General features: G+C 39.6%; 1 protein-coding gene and 1 long non-coding RNA gene across 2 annotated transcripts in view; one reads left to right on the top strand and one right to left on the bottom strand.

The window, feature by feature from the left end:
• Window positions 1–19,157, top strand: part of Exoc4 (exocyst complex component 4) — an 817,398-nt gene that overhangs the window by 736,232 nt on the left and 62,009 nt on the right. The window contains exon 15 of the mRNA XM_060380213.1: window positions 10,576–10,717. Coding sequence (XP_060236196.1) covers window positions 10,576–10,717 — 142 coding nt within the window. The remainder of the gene's footprint in view (window positions 1–10,575; window positions 10,718–19,157) is intronic.
• LOC132653097 (uncharacterized) overlaps window positions 1–19,157 on the bottom strand; it is a 103,239-nt gene that overhangs the window by 28,538 nt on the left and 55,544 nt on the right. The window lies entirely within an intron of this gene.

The raw sequence follows: 19,157 nt of genomic DNA, 5'->3' as shown, positions 1-19,157 counted from the left end.
TGAAGCTAACTGCTCCAGGACCTAGAGCTTGCTTAGACTTGTAACCATCAAGCAGTGTTTTATGAGTACTGAATAAAACCACCACCCTACAGAACCCTGCTGCATGCAGTGTGTACTATGGACTCAAATTTGGCCTCTTATCCTATAGTACCCTAGGGGAACAAGATCCATTTTTAACTTGGCTCTTATTTGGGTTTTACTCTTCAGAGGGCCTCTTTGTTCTTTCTGTGTGGAGTAATTCTCCATTCAGATAGTCACACTCCTGGAACTTCAGTTTTCTTCCCTGATACAGAATGATGAGCCACACCAATGAACTGTTAGGAAGATGTGACAATAAAAGCATTGTAAAGATACAGTTTTGTCTTGGGGTTTTTTGTTTGTTTGTTTGTTTGTTTTTTGCAGGTAGTAGGATTTTGTTGGTGGTAGTGGTAGTGGTAGTGGTTTTGTTTTTTGTTTGTTTTGTGTTTAGTGGATATACAACTCCTTGGTTTGTCCTTAACTCGTAGGTAAAATTCAGCACATATTCAGCAGTCTGCTGGACGTAAGCAGAAACTGGGTACTGTGAATGATGCCAAGAAGAAAGGGTTACTGTATTGTCACATATATAATCGTTTCCTAGGGATGTTGCATGTGGATAAAGTACAAAATGAAACAGGTCAAGTGCACAGGAGAAGGACAGAGGGGTACTCTCCAGTGCACAGCACCTGGCTTTCTGGTAAGTGCAGTGCTAAATGCCACTTTCCTTCATGTCGTCCACACAGCAACAATCAAAAACTGTAAGGAAAATGAAGCTTAGAATTTGTTGTAATTAATATTAATGATCAATTTGTCAAAAGCTCAGATCACTTCGGCAGGGGTCTCTAATAATGTCTGTGAGGGGTTACTTGAGTACACAAAATATCCTGGGAATGCCCTCTTACTGTGGGCAGCACCATGCCCTAGGCAGGGCCTCCCGACTGCATCACGGTAGAGAAGGGAAGCTCAACTACCGTGCGCTCATTACTCCAAGGCTCTCTGCTCTTGCCTGTGCATGTGTTGTTCCTCAACTTCCTGATGCCTTGACTTCCCTGCAATGATAGGCTGTAACCTGGACTTGTGAACCAAACAAACCCCATATCTCCTCCGAGTTGCTTTTCTGATTGTATTTTTTATCACAAGAGAAGGAAAAGAAACTGAGATACAATTGTTAAGAAAATTTTTCTGGGGCTGGAGAGATGGCTCAGTGGTTAAGAGCACAAGTTGTTACTTCAGAGGACCTGAGTTGAGTCCTGAGCAGTCCAATGGTGGTTAAGAAACCACCAGTAACTCCAGTTCCAGGTGATCTGATGCCCTCTTCTGACCTCTGCAGGCACAGTGCAGTACACTTGCTTAAGTGAGGCAAAACATTCATACACATAAAATAAATCTTTTTTAAAAAATCATTCTAACAGTCATAAAGCATAGAAGAATAAGTTATATTCCTGTAGGAAAAGAATATGGTATAAGAGATGGAAACCACACTCAATATCCTTAAAACTGTGAGTTTTTGTAAGAGTTTGAGGGCTTTGTTCTTTGATGTTGGGCGGGGTTTATAATAGCTCTAAAAATAAATGTTTCAGATATCTGAAATGTTACTCTTATGCAGTGAGTAGGACAGGGGTATGTTCTTCACGAGACATAACTACTCAAGTAAAGTAAACATAACTACTCAAAAGAAACATTCTGTGAGGTACTTAGAAGTTACCATGTCCAGGTCTGTGATCAAGAGTATGAAGAGATGTAAAGCTCGCTTTTTTTAAACAGCAAATGGTATTGTAGAAAAGGAAGATCTCTGCCTCCTATACCCACATTCTCCTCAGAGCTAGAGTGCCTCTCTGTAATGTAAGTATATCAACTGAGTGACTGAATTATAGGAAAGTAGAGAAAAATGCTAAACCTTCCCCAGGCTCCCACATCCTTGTCTTTTTTTTTTTTTTTTTTTTTTTTTTTTCCCTTCCTGGTAATGAGCTTCTGCTTTTCTCCACTCTTCACTTTTTTTTCAGAATCCTTTCAGTTTTTCCTAGTTCTCCCAAGAGAATGGACCAACGAGAGCTCAAATCTATAGTGACTTTTGTGCTGCTGTGACAAAATACCTGAAAGAAACAGCTTATTGAATGAAAGGTCTGATTTGACTTATAGTTTCAGAGGGTTCTCAGTCCATCATGACAGAGATAGTATGGAGTTCAAGTCAGAGGGAGTGTGTGGCAGAGACTCCTCACATCACAGCAGACCAAGAAAAAAATCAGAACTGGAACCAGGGGCCAAAGCTATGGGTTTAAAGGCCCACTTCTAGTGAAGACCTTCTACTAACAAGGCTCAACCTCCTGGAGGTTCCACACACTCCCAAAGTAGCACCTCTGGCTAGGGAACAAGGATTCCAAACACAAGCCTGTTGTAGGAGATATTTCATATTCGAACTAATGAAAAGGCTGGGAGTTGTCCTGCACATGGACTAACAATCTCATAAGAAAGTGTATTTCTAGAACTAGTTATATGCTTGTCTGTGTGTGCAGGATATCTGAACAACAGAAATATGTTCTCATTCTTTGGAAGTCAGAAGTCTGTTGGTTAAAGAACATGCCAGTCCACATGTTGGTTTCAGAATAAATTGACTTGGCTAGTTCAATCAGTTGAGTTGCTAGTTATTATTTGCAGGAAATAAGCCTTTTCATTTGAATAGGTAGTAAAATGAAAACAACTCACCAAATATGTGTCTTATTCTGGTCCTTATTGAGAATCATAACAGCAGAACTCAAAACTAGGTTGTTCAAGCCTAGTATGGTGGTGCACATCTGTTATCCTAGTGCTTGGAAGCAGAAACAGGGAACTTAGCTTAAGGCCCCTTAGCAGGTGCCAAATTAATATATATATACATATATGTATATATATGTATATATATATATATGACTTTGATCCTGTCTCAAGAAGAAAAAAGAAACACCAAAAATGCAGAAAGTAGATTGTTTGGAAGGTGAGGAAGGAACAACTAAAGACATGAACGAAATGAGCCAGGAACAGTGGTGCATACTTGTAATCCAAGCACTCAGGAGAAAAAAGCAAGAAGATTACTTGCAAGGTCAGTTTAGCCTGGTCTACATAGTGTACCTCAGCCGCTTAGGACTACTTATCAAGACCTTATCTTAAAAAGAATGAAAGAAAAAAGTAAATAATTAATCAATTAAAAATAAATGAATTTAACAGAACCTGAAGTCTGTTGGGAAAGTATACCTAGACATGGGAGGAAAAAAAAATGTGTATCATAAAAGAGTAATTCAAAAGTTATTAAGAAGGGTAGGTGATAATCATTAGAAAAGTGCTTGCTCATAGTATGAAAGACAGAACTCAATCCCCAGAACCTACATAAAAACGTTGGGCAATCCAGTTCTACAGGAAGCAAGCAGGAGGCACCTTGGGGCTCACTGGCCAAACAGTAACCAGAGAGCTCCCAGCCAATCAGAGAACCTCTGGGTAGAGAGTGTTCCTGAAGATGACACCCAAGGCGGTTCTGTACACACATGCATGAAAAATATTGCTGAGAAATTTCCATTTAGAATAATTAAGAATAACTTTTTTAAAGATTTATTTATTTATTTTATGTGTATGAGTACTCTATCTTCATGTACACCTGAATGCCAGAAGAGGGCATTAGATCACAGTATAGATGGTTGTGAGCTCCCATGTGGTTACTAGGAGAGTAACTTTTTCTTTTTTTTTTTTTTTTTTTTCACTGCAGTTTATTCAGGAACCTTGAACAATCATCTGACCCTGGGGAAAGCCAGCCCACAGCTTAAATAGCCTCTGGGTAGCCAACCCCAGCGTGCCACGTGGGCAATGCAGATAGGTCCACATACATGGAAGCAAGCCAGATCCTCAGCCTTAGCCAAATGTGGAGTGACAGAGAGCACTCACCATCGGGAAGGTGGAAGGCGGAAACCAGCTCCATCTTTAAGGCACAGCATTCCGCAGCTCTCTACAGTTCCCCCTTTTTGTTTTAGACGCATCAGGCAAGAGTAGAGGTCTGATCTCTGATATTAGAAATAAATTGGGACTTTGTACTGATGTTCATTTAGGTGTCATCCACCCAAAGAGCATCAGACCCGTCCAATACCTTTTTCTCAGAGGCGGGACCTGGGGCATCAACCCGCATGCAATCAGACATGCTCTTCTCTGGGTCCAAAGCGGCTGACCCTGAGTGCAGTGCTTAGCCTCGCATCCTGAGCGTAACATTTTAGCTTTTTATGGTATCCAACCATGCTTGGGGAGACTGTCCTGCTTCAATGGCTGTAAAGGCCTGAATGATCATGGCTGCATTACACTGTTGTGAGACTCTAATCTTGCATATATAACACAGGCAAACCAAGGAGACCAACACCAGAAGGCCTGCTAACGCTCCCATGCCCACCCATTCCTTCAGATGATTCATGGCTGCAGCGATCCATGATGATAATCCTGTGGCTAGTCCTGCGTCCACTCTGGTAGAATTTACTGTGACAATGGCCACTCTCAGCTGCTCCATCGTAGTATCGAATTCTCCAGTCCAATTACCTAAAATATAGCTCGACAATTGTTTAGACAGATTTGCAGCACAGGAAAAATTCTCATGTTATATGCTAGTGACTCAAAGTCCAGCATATTTTCATTTTTTCTTAATAAAAGTTGAAGGTAATAGGACAAGAGATACCTCATCCAGGGAAGGAAACTTCACCTGCATATTTCAGAGACCAAAAAGTTTTGTAAATAACTAGATCATCTAACAGCTATAAAATGCCTATAGTGCCCAAAGTGTTGGAGTGGAGGAAGGTAAGCTTGGATGTGTTTGCAAGTGTTCCAAAGCCGTGGATTAAAAGTATGGATGGTGGCACAGAGACAGGAGGGCAGAGCTAGCAGCATTGAAGTCTAGCATATAGCTGTGAATAGCTGACATCTGAACCCATCAGTGCTGGGCTCAGTAGTAGCATGTTGTATGGGCATTTGAGGACAGGAAGGAAGCTAAATGGAGGGCTGCTGTCACTATTCTCACTGACTCTATGCTCTGTGATTTCTCAATTTCACATCCCTTGTCATCATTTCTATTTTTATTTTTTCTAAAGTGTTCAGCCTGATAACACCATCAAAGGATCTCAAAATTATTTACAAGGCCTAATAACATATTACTCTCAGAGCAAGGAAGATGTAATTGCCATAATTTTCTAAATAGGAAAACTGAAGATTAGAAATTAAGTAATTTGATCTCAGGTGAGAGCAGAGATCATTATGTGGAGGCTGTCATCTCTGTACACATAAGAATAAGATTCAGAAATAATTGCTGTACCAAAATTTGATCTCCTAAAATGTTCCCAATGAGAAGTCTCCTGAGATCGTTAGTGTCTTCTTCTATCCTCTAAAAGATTTTATTTTACAGGGTTAACCTTTCTTTTCCTCTGCCATGATAACTATCTCTCTTTTTTCAATTTATCACTTTCCTGACAGCTGATAGCAGCCTAAGCTAATAGTGTAACAATTTTAGATAATATTGCAGATGTACAAGGACATCCTTATATGAATCAATTAAAGAAGTCACAGTAAGTTGCCATTGAAAGTGTAGCAGCTGCATCCTTGAAAACAGATGCTCTTCTGGGTGTGAATGAGTCCAATTCTGACTAATTTTAAGACCTAAACAGATTTCAGTCTGGTTAATATTGGGCTGTGTAACCACTTGAGAGATCCTAATGGCCTCGGCTGATTGCTTCTCAATGACAGTTAGTGTGTTGGCTTTCCTTGAGAGATGCAGGGTATTTGACATGCCAAGGATTTTATATCAATAGGGAAAAGGGAGCACTAATTCTCTATTGTAGCAAGCTGGACTGACTAGTTCTAAAAATGAAAAGGCTTCAAGAGGCAACACTGCCTATAGGGAAAGTTCATGCGCTGCAGGAGTTAACTAAAATTGTAGTAAGCTTTATTTCTGTAAGATTCCCAAACAGCACAGAAAATAGGCTGTAGCAAATGACTTTCCCTTCCCCACTCTCTTCCAATATTGTAATCAGAAAACTGAGAAAGACAAAATAGTAGATGGTGAGTTGGTCTTTCTTTTTCTGATCTTTACAATCAGTTATTATGTGTGTTCTTTGTTGTGTTACGCTAGTCAATAAAAATCACCAGATCAGTTTAACTAGGAGAGCATTATTGAATTATATAATGCCTCCAGTTATTTTCCTGGCTTCAGTTGAGAAAATATGATTCTTGCCCAGAAGGAATTAGTGATATATTTGAGAGACATACTGATAATAAACAGTCAATGAATGGGATATGATAAGTGCTCTACTAGATTTGAATGGAAAAAATACATAGACAAGTCTCTGGCCCTACCCTAGGACAAATGAGTAACTTTGAAAAAAGCCATAAAAACCATCACAAGTATTGAATAATAGAAAATCATGATAGAATTAAGAGATTTGCTTTAAAGTGTTGAGGTCAAAGTTAAGGTTTGGGGAACAGATGGGCTAAAGAAGAAGAGAAAATGGGGTGCATTTGAGAAAAACTGGAATGTTTTAGAGATAAATCATAACGAGCTGGTGGTCCAGCTGATTGGTGGAGCATGTTCCTGACATGCAAAGCTCTGGGCTTGATCCACAGTCCTGAAAAGACAACAGCCATGGTAAGCTTAGCTACAGGACCCATGCTTGGTCATACGAGCACTGGAAAATGTTGTCATGAAAATGTTGTGATCACCCATGCTTATGTTCTAGATGATTAGCTCTGTCTACTTCATGTCTTGTTAGATTTGCAAGGTCAAGCAAGAGGCAGAGGAATCAGTCAGAAGATTCATGGAAGAGAAGGCTAAACCAAGGAAGTACATTTGATGAAGAAAAGAGAAAATAAATATTATGAAACTATTTGCCAACTAGAATAAGCCAAAATTGACCTTTAGTGGAAAAGAAAAAGTCAAAGATTATAAAGTGTAGATTTCACTGGTAGGAAGGCAATTCAAATAAATTTTACAAGGACCAATAATACTTTAGTTTTGAGATGCATATGGGATATAGACAGGTAGAAAGGTTTTTGTAGAGTTAATGAAATGAAGTTTTAAAGCAATGAATTAATGAAGTCATAAGTAATAGAAATGTCAAAAATGGATAAGCTCACCCACACTTTATGGAAGTAAGGGAGACTAATCGATCCAAAAAGATCTCAGGCAAATGTTGCAGTTACAGGTAGGCTGAGGAAAAGGATGCAGCAATGGGAATCTCAGAGAGACTCGAGAGTGTTCAGGAGATGATGTGATATCAGCCAAAGCAGATGTCATTTCAAGAAGTAAGTGGCCAGTGATGCTGTATGTGGCAGAAAGATCATATGGCATTAGCAATGAAAAATATCTCGTTTATTTGGAAATTTGAATTTTATAGATCAATATCAGAATAATTTGTAATAAAGTAATGTAAGTAGAAATCAGATCGTGGTACACTAAGGAGTTAGTAGGAGGCAGGACTATAGAGAAAGTAACTGTTGAGGGTTCTCTCAAATGCTCAGCAAGATTCTGAGATCTTATGGGAGAGTAATAAGGGCTAGAGCAGAGTGACCTAGGTGTGGAAGTTACTGAGAAAGGGTAACTGAGAAAGCAAACTGAGAGCGGTGCGGGAAGTATTTTAATTTAAAAACTGTATACAATATATTTTGATCACCTTTTCCTCTCCTCCATCTCCTCCTATGTTGTCCCCACCTCCCTACCCACCCTACTTTATCTTCTCTCTCTGAGTGTTCCAAAGTTGCTCACTCTTCTGAACAGCATTATGGACTCTGTGTTAGTTTCTGTTTACAGCAAGGAGAAGGTTCTCTGTTGAAGGCTGGGTGAGGCACTGGTCTATGGGTATAGCACTCTGTCATTCGAAGTCATTTTATTTTACTTATTTTATTATTTTATTTTATTCTATTTTATAGAGTAAGAGCATTAGATTTTCTTTTAAGCCCATGACCTATCTAGTCACAGGTTCTTAGCCCTGTTAGAGTATCAGATATGGATTCTATCTTATGAAGTGGGCCTTAAATCCAATTTTAAAATGTGGTTGATTTCTGCCAGAATGCCTGTGTTGCTGCAAGTATACCTTGCAGCCAGGCCATTGCTGTAGGTTGCAGGGTTTGTGGCTGGCTGATGCAGATGATTACTGTTCTTTTCCAGGAGCAGAGTACCTTCCAGCACCATGAGCTCTTGTCTGTAGGGGTGATGCTTCTAGTTGGATACCTTCTCCACTTCTCAATAAGGCCCTACCATCAGCTTGTGGGAAACTTTTTTGAGATTAGAATCAAGACCTTCCTATTGGCAGTTATCTGCTCTTTAGTTTTTCTTTTGTTTTTCTGTCAGTGGATTGTAAAACTGGCCCCAGGCTAGAGAGAACCTTAAAGCAGTTAGAACAAAAGATGAGGGACTCAAGGGAATTGCATTTTCTGGTGAAAGCATGACACAAAGGTCTCAGCTCTGTAATCCATGTTGAGGGCCTTCAAAGGGGAAAGATGGGGAATTTCAGAGTTAAAGCAAACAAGTAAGTAGAGGCCAAGAGAAGAAAAGCTTGTGAGCTGGTTATGATGTTAGGACTGTACCTTTTTCAGGAGCTGCACACAGACCTTGTTCACCAGCTAGTTATTATTCTTTGCATTTCCAGGGCTTTAAGGAGATGTTAGTTTTCCTGATAGAGCAGGAAGCCTGAAGTTGGCAGTGCTGGTGCTCGCCAATAGTTAAACAGTAAGACTGGCTCTTACCTGATTCTTGTCATTTCATTCCCAAATCAGGTAAAGGAGGAGTGGGGAAGAGAGGAGTGGTACCAGCCTTAGCCCATTCTTTTATCAAAAAAATTAGTAGGTCTCTGGGGGCTCCACAAAACTGTGTGCCCACTTCTGGGCAAATAGTGTACATTTTGTATACTAGAGTGAAGATGGGAGATGAAATTGCCCTGTTCATTGTCTCAGCAAAAAAGCTATTTCTGTTTGAGAGCACAGGTTCATCCTCCTCCTATTAGACCAATGGGTTTGATAGAGAAAGCCCCAGCTACCTCAGCGTGAGGGTAAGCTAAGAATCTTAAAAGAGGCATGCTTATAGCTAGAGGTCACATTATGAATGATCAGATATCAACCTTTCCCAGGGCTAGAACAGCTGCTCGGAGTGCATGTCTTAAAGAGGTGACCAATTACTAACATTTTAAAAGTTCAGTATACACGAGGCTGTGGCAGAGTGAAGAGCAGCCTCTAAGACAGGTGCATACATAATCACTTATCCTCTAGAAGGTTACGTACAAAGGTGTGGGGGGTTGTAGTATGGGAATTTTGTGGTATGTGTGTGTGTGTCCAATAATTTCATTTCCTGCCTATAAACAGAATGTATCAACACTGTCACTTGATATTCAAGAGCAAGTGAATTGTTCTATGCCGTCTTCGCCATGCTCAGCATTTCTTTGTTCAATAGATTCCTTCTTATTTAAGCAATCTTTGTAAAGCTCAGGAAGCCCTCAGGAATTTACAAGCAAGCATTTCAGGAAAGTTCTAGGTATAAGTTATCATGTTACTTTAATATCATATCGTAGTTTTACTGTACCTAACAGTCGGACTAAATGTACAGCTTTCCTTTACTCACACTGTTCCGACCATGGCCATTGAAAGCTTTACTTGGCAGCTGAACCTGCCGTTGCTTATTCTATTTTGGGTCTTGGTTTTGTTGTATTTATTTTGTTTGCTTGTTTTTCATAGTTTGGAAGTGGTCAGTTTACACATGGTAAAATTGTTTGTATAATAATAATTTAAATATAATAATAATTTCCAGCTTTTTAATGGGTTCTACCCAAAATATTTTTATAGTGTTTGGCCAAGTTATGATATCTTGGGGCTTGAGACCATGAATACAAGGTCAGTGTAATCTCTGCCTCTTCTCATTGATGCATATAGATAGTTCTGTGGACCAGAGTTTCTGTCACAGGGGAAAGGAATTCAAAGCCTTAAAAGCTCTAAAGTGCTTTGAAATATTATAATAATGTTACTTAAAGTTGCTTTCATCTAGCCTGCCACATGAAACATTATGATGGCAGTGATGTTGCCTTGCCATAAAACAACATGAATAAGATCATTTGAGAGGAAATGCAGTGTTTTCTGTCCACTCTCCAGCAGATTGAGTTTGTGAACAGCTAGGATAGTGCTGTTCACTAATAGAAAGTATTAGAATTTTAAATCTACTTCACTATAGTCTACTCCTCCTTACAGGTCAGTCCTCAGTGGGTAGTGTACCCTGACAACCTCTGTTTGATCCCTAAAACCCATGATTAAAGAAGAGAATGAACTCTCCAAAGTTTGCTTTTGACCACCACACACGCTATGACACACAGACACATGTATTCATACTCACACACAGCATACACCTACAGCAATAATAAAAATAATAAAAAGTAAAATAAATTTTAAAGTAAAAATAGAGTCTAGCATTATCTTCAACTTGTAGTGTTGCCAAAGTAGTAAAAACAACCAGAGGAATACATGATATACATTCCAGGAAAACCTGTAGGAATCTAATGATTCCTTTTGTCTTCTCCTTTTTTCCAGTGCTTTCTCCTGCTCAAGAGAGCCACATGAACATGGACCTTCCCCCAGTGTCTGAACAGATCATGCAGACACTGAGTGAGCTTGCCAAATCCTTCCAAGATATGGCTGACCGCTGCCTGCTTGTCTTGCATCTGGAAGTGAGGTAGGACCCAACTAAGCACAGGAAATCATAGTGTCAGGGCCCACTGTGATAAGCGTGCTGTATCTGGAGGCATGGAGTTTCACCTTAATTTTCAGTTCTTAACTGTTGATGTTGTCTGACTCTTATGGTGAGCTTGATGTTGAGCAGTATTCAGTGTTCTCAGAGGATGTGAGCATTTGTTGGACTGTGAGTGTGGCCACTCAAGGGTGGTATGGCCTGTAATGCAACCTGGATTTGTATGTGCACACCTACCATGTGGGTGATCTGAGTGTAAGCTAGCTGGTCAGTTTCCTCTTAAAATGAAAACAGGAGTTCCTTTAAATGTTCCTACTTTAGATTAAGGAAATCTTGAATAATATGCACCATGTCTGTAATGTATTAAGTCAAAATATGTTGACTATGATCATTGATAGTTTTGTAAATCATAAGGGACATTATATCCAAGAGCCAGAAGCCTCCTTCAATGAACTTAAAACCCAATTAAGGAGAGTAAGAGAAGGGTTTCAAGGATGCCTTGTTCCTTATCCTGCAGCAGGAAGACACTGGCCATGCAGATGCTTATAATACAGTTGGAAACAAGAAGAAGAACCAGAACATCTTTTATCCATTCATCTGTTGAGCAGTTTAGCAGGTGTCTTCTTTGTACCAGGCAGTGCTCTAAGCATTGTGATACATCAATGAACAAAACATTGCAGGTTCCTGCATCTCTAATGGTGCTGCCAGCCAGTCATGGATTAGGCAAAAAAGATACTTTCAGATAATCATAGCTAAAGCAATAAAACAATATAATGAGAGGCCAGTAATGGCTCAGAGGGTTAAGCCACTTGTTACCAAGTCTGAGTACAATCCTCAGAACCCACATGGTGGAAGGAGCTACTGTCTGACCTCCTGCTTGCTAGCACATCGGTGTGCTCACACAAATAAATTAAATAGCAATATCCTGTTTATTATTATTTATATAGCATGAACTGCAAATGCAAGCTACACAGATCATATAAAGTTGCTCGTTACAGATTGAACATCATTAATCCAGAAATTCAAACCTGAAATTTCTCTTTAGAATTGAGAACATTTCAGATGCTTGGCCAGTAATTTTGTGCACGTATTCTGAAACTCAAAAACTTTCGATCGCAAATACTTTTGATAAGGGATGCTCTAAGCAGGTAAAAATAAATTATAATTTGTTTAACCCAATATATATAACATATGCACATATCTAATATATTATATAATATATACTAATAATATATTATTGTGTTGACACAAGGTTAACATAAAAACAATGAGTGACTTTTCATTTTCTGTGGTAAGCCTTGGCATCTTCATATTTTATGAGAATGCATCATGGTGAGGACACTTCTTGTGCTCAGTAGCTACATGTGGCAAATGGATACTGGAAAATACAGAGTGTACAGGCTAACTAGAAAGGGTGATGTTTAGACAGGACATGTGGCAGAGTGACAGGATCCATTCAGACAAAAGCCTAGAGGAGTTTCAGTCGGGAGCAGTGCTCAGAAGGGTCCCAAGACACAGTCCAGGTCAGCTGGAGCCACAGAGAAGAGTCTACTACATTTGCAACCAGAAGAATAAGGCAGTGTGGGAGATGAGAAGAGCAAGGTAAAAGACGGCTGGGGCCTAACTGTGGGCTCTTATATGCCTGATACACTGGAGGTCTTCAAGACCAAGAGAATAGTTCCAATCATGTTCTAAGTACATTAGGAAGCTGTTGGAGAGGTGCTGTATATGGAAGGGATGTTATTAATTAATATTTTTAAAACACTGATCTGGCTTTTGTATGCAAATGGGACTGCAGAGAAAGTAGGGTGACTAGTTAAGACCAGTTAGCATCAAAATAACATGGTAGAAATTTGAAAGATGTAGCACTTGGAAAATATACTAAAAGTAGAAATCCTAGAACTTAATGACAGATTGGATTAGGTTCAGGAGTTGATAGCAATGAGAAAAAGACTCCCAGAAACCTACCAGTTCAAAGCCTTAGAATTTGTGGATCCAAAAGCCATGAATGCTGGTAAATACATGAGGAAGAGGGTAAGACAGGAGTATTATAAATTTGAAGGCAATCTGGACTATACCTTTGTCTTTGGTCATGTCATTCTGGATGTGCCTAATCCCACTCAACTGAAGCAGGCCAGGCTGAAGGAGATCTATACCCAAGATTCTCAAGCCTGGTATGGCCTGGTACATTTCCTTCTGTTTTTTTTTTTTTTTTTTTTTGAACAATATTAAAGTTGATTAAATAATTTGTTATTTTGAATTTTCTATAGCATCTATGTTTTAAAAGGACCAACATGAGTTTGGTTCATAGTTAAGACTTAGGAATGTATTCAGGTTCCAGTTAAAACTTGGGATGGCTTTGAGGCGTGTTTATGTCACCTCCTTTTTGTGTGGGTTGCTTTTTTGGCATTCTTCGGCTTTCCCCCAATGAACTACTTCTCTGAGGCTTGTTCGCACCCTAAGAGTGGAACAAAAGAAGTAGCATGCAGGTTTGGAATCTGTTGTTCTCAGCATTAGTCCTGAGTTTATTTCTTACATTAACTTATCCTGAATAAAGCATCTCACTATGTGTTTTATGATTTGTTTTATGATAATTTTTTATTTGTTTTCTATTTATTTTCAAGCTGATAATGAAATAAGCAGGCATTTTTCTATGAATAGATAAATGCATTGGGCAGAGAAGAAAGCAAGAAAGACAGAAAAAAAAAACCAGTAATATTCTGAGGCAGCTGTTACCCTGGGTTACAAAGCAACACAAGAAAACAGCAAATTAATTACTTTCACAACTCCTGAAATTTGTGCTATTGATTGTGCAGTCTCAGGACATGTTCTACATTCAGAACCACCAGCTCGTGTGTAGTTAATTCCTGGCGGTATGTTTTCAGCACGTTTGAGAAAGATCTTTGAAATCCTTAACCTTTGTCGTGTCCTCTTTATTGTTTGTACTTCTTACCAATGCTATTCTTACGGTGCCAAACATGTTTTGTCAACCTCATAAGAATCACACAATTGTAATATTCATCTCCATGCCTCCTTCAGTATTAATTCAAAATCAGGAAAGGTTAACTTCAGCCTGAATTTTAGTCCTCTAGATACAGAATTATTTTTCCTTTGCTTTGAGAACACTAAACAGCTTTTTTCTAAGTTGTTTTTTTTCTTTCTTATTTCTAAGTTGTTGTTGTTGTTGTTTTTCTTTCTTATAACCTGGTTCCAACATTCAGTTTATTTTCTGTAAATATATCTCCAATTTGTCCTTATTCTTAGTGTGTGATTCACAAACAAACAGACTTCTCCATGTATGGCTGAGATGGTGAATGCTGACACTATTCTGTCTTATAACCCTGTGAGGTGGATCGAGCACTGGTGAGGATACAGAATAAACAAAACAGTTGTTATGCTAATCATCACATTGTAGGGTATTAGTATTGTACCAGAAGCAATTGCCTGCTACTTTGGGGACTCAGAGTACAAGGCTATAGAAGAGACCATCACTCTTCTGGTGTGTCTGTTCATACTTATAAATGGCCTCAGATATCAAACTGGTTATATTGCATGAATGATTTCCTGAGCACAGGGGTCTTTCCTGAGACTGCTATTCCAACCAAGGACAATGCATGGAGATAACCTAAGACCCCTGTACAGATGTAGCACATGGCAGTTCAGTATCCAAGTGGGTTCCATTGTAATAGGAACAGGGACTGTCTCTGACATGAACTGATTGGCCTGCTCTTTAATTTCCTCCCCCTGAGGGGGAAGCAGCATTACCAGGCCACAGAAGAAGACAATGCAGCCACTCCTGATGAGACCTAATTGACTAGGATCAGAAGGAAAGAAAAGAAGTCCTCCCCTATCTGTGGACTTGGGGAGGGGTATGCAGGCAGAGGGTGGAGGAAGAGAGGGATTGGGATGTGAGGAGGGAGGGAACCACGGGGGAGATACAAAGTGAATAAAGAAAAAAAATAAAATAAAAAAAGCAAAAAAAAAAATGAACTAGCTTTTAAACCAAACCCAAATAAAAATAAGCTCTATTCTCCTAAGCAAAGCCTGTGTTCTTGAAAGCAAATGAGTTGATTTATAAATTGCATTTTCACATGATAGTCCACTTGCAAGTCATGCATCTGTAAGTACAGAGGGTGTATTAATCACTTCTCTTTTGTTGCAATAAAATGTCATGAACAAAAGCAACTTAAGGAAGAAAGAGTTCATTTTCTCTTGCAGTTCTAGTCTAGCCTGGTGGTAAGGCATGGCAGCAGGAGCAGGAATCAAAGAGATCATGTTTCATCAATACATAGGAAACAGGAAGAGTGGTGAGGCTATAAATTCTCAAGGCCCAGCGCCAGTAACAGACTTCCTCCAGCAAGGCTCCACCCCACCTAAAGGTTCCATAACCTCCCCAAACAGCACCACTAGCTGAGAACCAAGTATTCAAATTCATGAGCCGATGTGGGATATTGCTCATTCGAACCACCGAGGAGGGTGTGTGACCAACTGCATGCTTATTCTGATCATTAACTAACGCTTATTTTACCTCCATCCTGGTGTGAAAGAGAATTACAGTTGAGGCCCTGTCCAGGAGCTGGCATGATGAAAAGTGATATTCTCTGGCACTTATTATTGCAGTGAAAACACCGCATTAATAACCAAAGAAAAACTGAAAGCCATGTGAAATATATTAATGGGTTATTATACCACCAAAAGTCCTGAATAACTTCAAATGCCAAACTTTACCTTATTTTAAGGAACCAAAATATCCATAGCCCATATTTTTCTTACATACTGTTAAAGTTCAAAGAAAAAGGAAAAAGTAAGTTCTTGAATCCTTCAGGATCTGTGTTGAAGAACTCATCCAAAGAACATTTGACATTTCACCCCATGTCATTGTAGGTCACATTTAACCACCAAGCAGTAAGTATCTTTCCACAGTTTGAGGCAGAAGGCAGATGACACACTCCAAGAGATAAAAGACATAGTGAGACCATTAGAAGTTGTTGAGGTATTTTTTTCTTTTTTTTAATAATTGAACTTTAGAAAAAAAAATAAGTTGCCATTTGAGTCCACAGTGCCAAAAATGTCACGTTTATCAGATGATTTCCCTTACCATCAGGAGGGTTCATCAGTGGGTTCAACAGCAACTGCCTGTCACCGTTGGTATCCTAAGTGTGCACATTCTGAAAATCAACCATCCTGCTGTGCAATCAGCAGTGTTTGCAGAAAACCTTAATGCCAAAGTCAGGTGAAGGTCAGCAACAGCATACCAGAACCCAGAGAAAAATAAAACTTTATTCGAATTTGATGCTCACTAGTGACATTTTTTTTTTCTGATCATTTGGGAAAAGGAAGATAGTACCTTTAGCAGAGGCTGTCTTTCCTCTCTCCTCCAGGCTGTAGAACCTCAGTAAGATTAACAACCAGTGTGTTAGAATCTTCTAATAAATCTCTTCTTTGATTTGTCTCCATGTTCCACCACCAGTCTACTTTTTATTTGTGCCAATATTTTATTTTATTATTTTACTGCTTAAAGTAAAATGATAAAAAAGATTGAGAAATAGCTTGTTGATTAATAGCGGGGACAGAGGATCCAGATTCAGTTCCCAGCACCCATATCAAACAATTAAAAACTCTTGACGTCTGGCTTCTTTGAGCATCTGTATTCATGTGCTTATGGACACATACTTATAAATGTTTTAATTTTTAATTAATCTGTAATCAAAGATCCCTAAACTTCTGCATAAAATCCACACTAGTTAGATGGCTTCTAAAACTTAGGGTGACATCCCATGTTCCTAAGCTCATATCACACTCTCTCTCGTGTGATCTTCACTGAGCGAAAAAAAACTGCTCACTTTTGCCCAGAGCCATTGCCTGTGTGCAACTTCATGCCTTTCAGCGTGCTCTCTGCCTGCTGCGTGTGACTGTGTTGCCATCACGTTAAGCCTAGTTAGGACAGATGCTGCATTTCGAGTAATTCTACTTCATTTTAACTTCTGTAAGGTAGTGATTACTTGCCCTAGTCCAGATTCCCACTCCCTGGTGGGTCACTTTTCATTCCATCAGGAAGATCACACTGTAGAGGGGTGATGACCAGAGCCTTTAGCTGCAGTTTGATCGAAACTGTTCTCTTTGCCAATTAACTCAGGAACGTCAGATTGGGCTTTTTATTGGTAGCATTACTCCTTAATTAACAGCTGGGAGGATATGCTGAAATCAGTAAAATTTAACTATAGTCATTTTATATTTGTATTTCCTTATATGAAAATTCTAAGGATATTGCTTCAGAGCACACTGAGTGCTCTGTGGTAGGAGCACTGTACCAGCATGAGAACCTGAGATTGAATCTCCAGAGCCCATGATAATAAAATGTCAGATGTGGCTATGAGTACCTATCTGTAATCACAGCCCTGGGGATGGAGGGTAAAGATCAGTTGACCCTTGGATCTCGCTGGCTGAGTGAAGCCAAACAGCTTCCAGTTCACTGCATGTTGGAAAAGTCCAACATTCTTACTGTTTAGAAAAAAGAAAATTAGCTGGGCACAGTGGCACATGCCTGTAATCCCAGCACTCAGGGAGGCAGAGGCGGATGGATCTCTGTGAGTTAGAGGCCAGCAAAGGCTACACAGAGAAACCCTGTCTTAAAAAAAAAAAATTAAAAACCACTATGAGATACTATAATGCATCTACATTTTGACCAAAAACAAACTTTTTTTAAGAACAGCTAGAATACTTGGCTAATAGGATGGCCAAATAGGACAGCTCATTAACACTATAGTTTGTTTCTTCCAAAATATTAAGTACCCTAAGCCTCTGACTCAGCAAAGCCTACTTCTAAGTAATTACTCAATAGAAATGAAAATTTATATTTACATAAATCTAGGAGCAACTTAAGGGGGGAAATGGATTACTTCAGCTCACAGTTTGAAGAGATACAATGCTCAGAACAGGAAGGCATGGTAGCAAGAGCATGAGGTGACCAACCACATGCTATCTGCACCAGGAAGCAGTAAGAGATAATAGCGGTACCCAGTGGTTTCCTTCTTTTTCCCATTACTCAGCCTGGAACACCAGTACATGGTACCACCTTCTTAATTAAACTTCTCTGGAAATACCCACAAAGCTCTCCCCAGAGGTGTATCTCCTAGGTGATTCTAAACCCAGTCAAGTTGAAAATAAACTCATTATAGAGGGTTGTGAGCCAACATGTAGATGCTAGAGGAACCACAAGTACTCTTAACCTCTGAAGCATCCTTCCTGGCCATTCTTTTAGGCATTCTTGTTATTATTCTGCCCCATTAAGCTGTGGAGTCTTTAATGCTACAGACTGTCTTAGCCTTCCAGGTTCTAGTATAGTTTCTAGCAATTTTATACATGTTCAACAAGTGACTTATTCACATAATCAACTAGCAATGATTAACATAATACTAGAAACAGTTGTCAATTCTTACTGTGTGCTTGCTTCATATCAAGCTCCTGTTGTACGCTTTGCATGGATGGGCCCTTTGAGGCACAAGTTGTTATTGTGCCTATTTTAAGAGACACTAATGCATAGAAGATTCCAGTATCTTGTGTAAAGTCAAAATTGGGAAACAAAACCAGTGCTCTCCCATGATAGCATAGCATCAAGGATGGAAACTCAGCCTCTCATTGTCTTTGTAACATCTCTTGAAGGTGCCCCCTTTTAACTGTCCATGCAACTATGAACTGAAAGAATTTCAGAAGTCATCTATTTCTTACCACGAGTGTATGTATTAAGTGAGCAAGCCTCATAGGTACCTGCTTGCTTTAGATCCCTCAGCTCTATAAGTAAGGAGATATTTTGGTTAAGAAAAGACCCAGCACGTGTATAGGTACGAATGTCCAAGTGCTCTTTCCCAAACAGATCCATAGCTTTGTGGGTAAAATTGTTTTTTTTTTTAATTTTTCTCCTTTTTAATATTAATTACAGTTTGTATCCCAGCTATAGCCCACTCCCTCATTTCATTCCGTCCCTCATCTCCCCCCTGCCCCTTTCCAAGTCCACTGAAAGGGGAGGTCCTCCTCCCATTCCATCTGACCTTAGCTTATCAGGTATCTTCACAACTGGCTGCAAAGTCTTCCTCTGTGGCCTACCAAGGCTGCTCCTCCCTGGGGGGGGGGGGTTCAAAGATCCAGCCATTGAGTTCATGCCAGAAATTGTCCCTGTTCCCCTTACTGGGGAAAACCCACTTGGATACTGAGCTACATGCATGGTGCTTGTTTGGAGAATTAGTCTCATAAAAGACCCCTGTGCCCAGATATATTTGGTCTTTGTGGAGCTCCTGTCCTCTCCAGGTCATACTAATTCCCCCTTCTTTCATATTTCTTTCCCCTGCACTCTGCTGAAAGTTTGGTTATGAGTCTCAGTATCTGCCTTGATACACTGCTAGGTAGAGTCTTTCAGAGGCCCTCTATG

Source organism: Meriones unguiculatus, chromosome 3 (assembly GCF_030254825.1).
Source record: "Meriones unguiculatus strain TT.TT164.6M chromosome 3, Bangor_MerUng_6.1, whole genome shotgun sequence".
In the NCBI taxonomy this organism is placed as follows: Eukaryota; Metazoa; Chordata; class Mammalia; order Rodentia; family Muridae; genus Meriones; species Meriones unguiculatus.
Note: the sequence above shows the minus strand (reverse complement) of the source record. Positions and strands in the feature narration are given on the sequence as shown.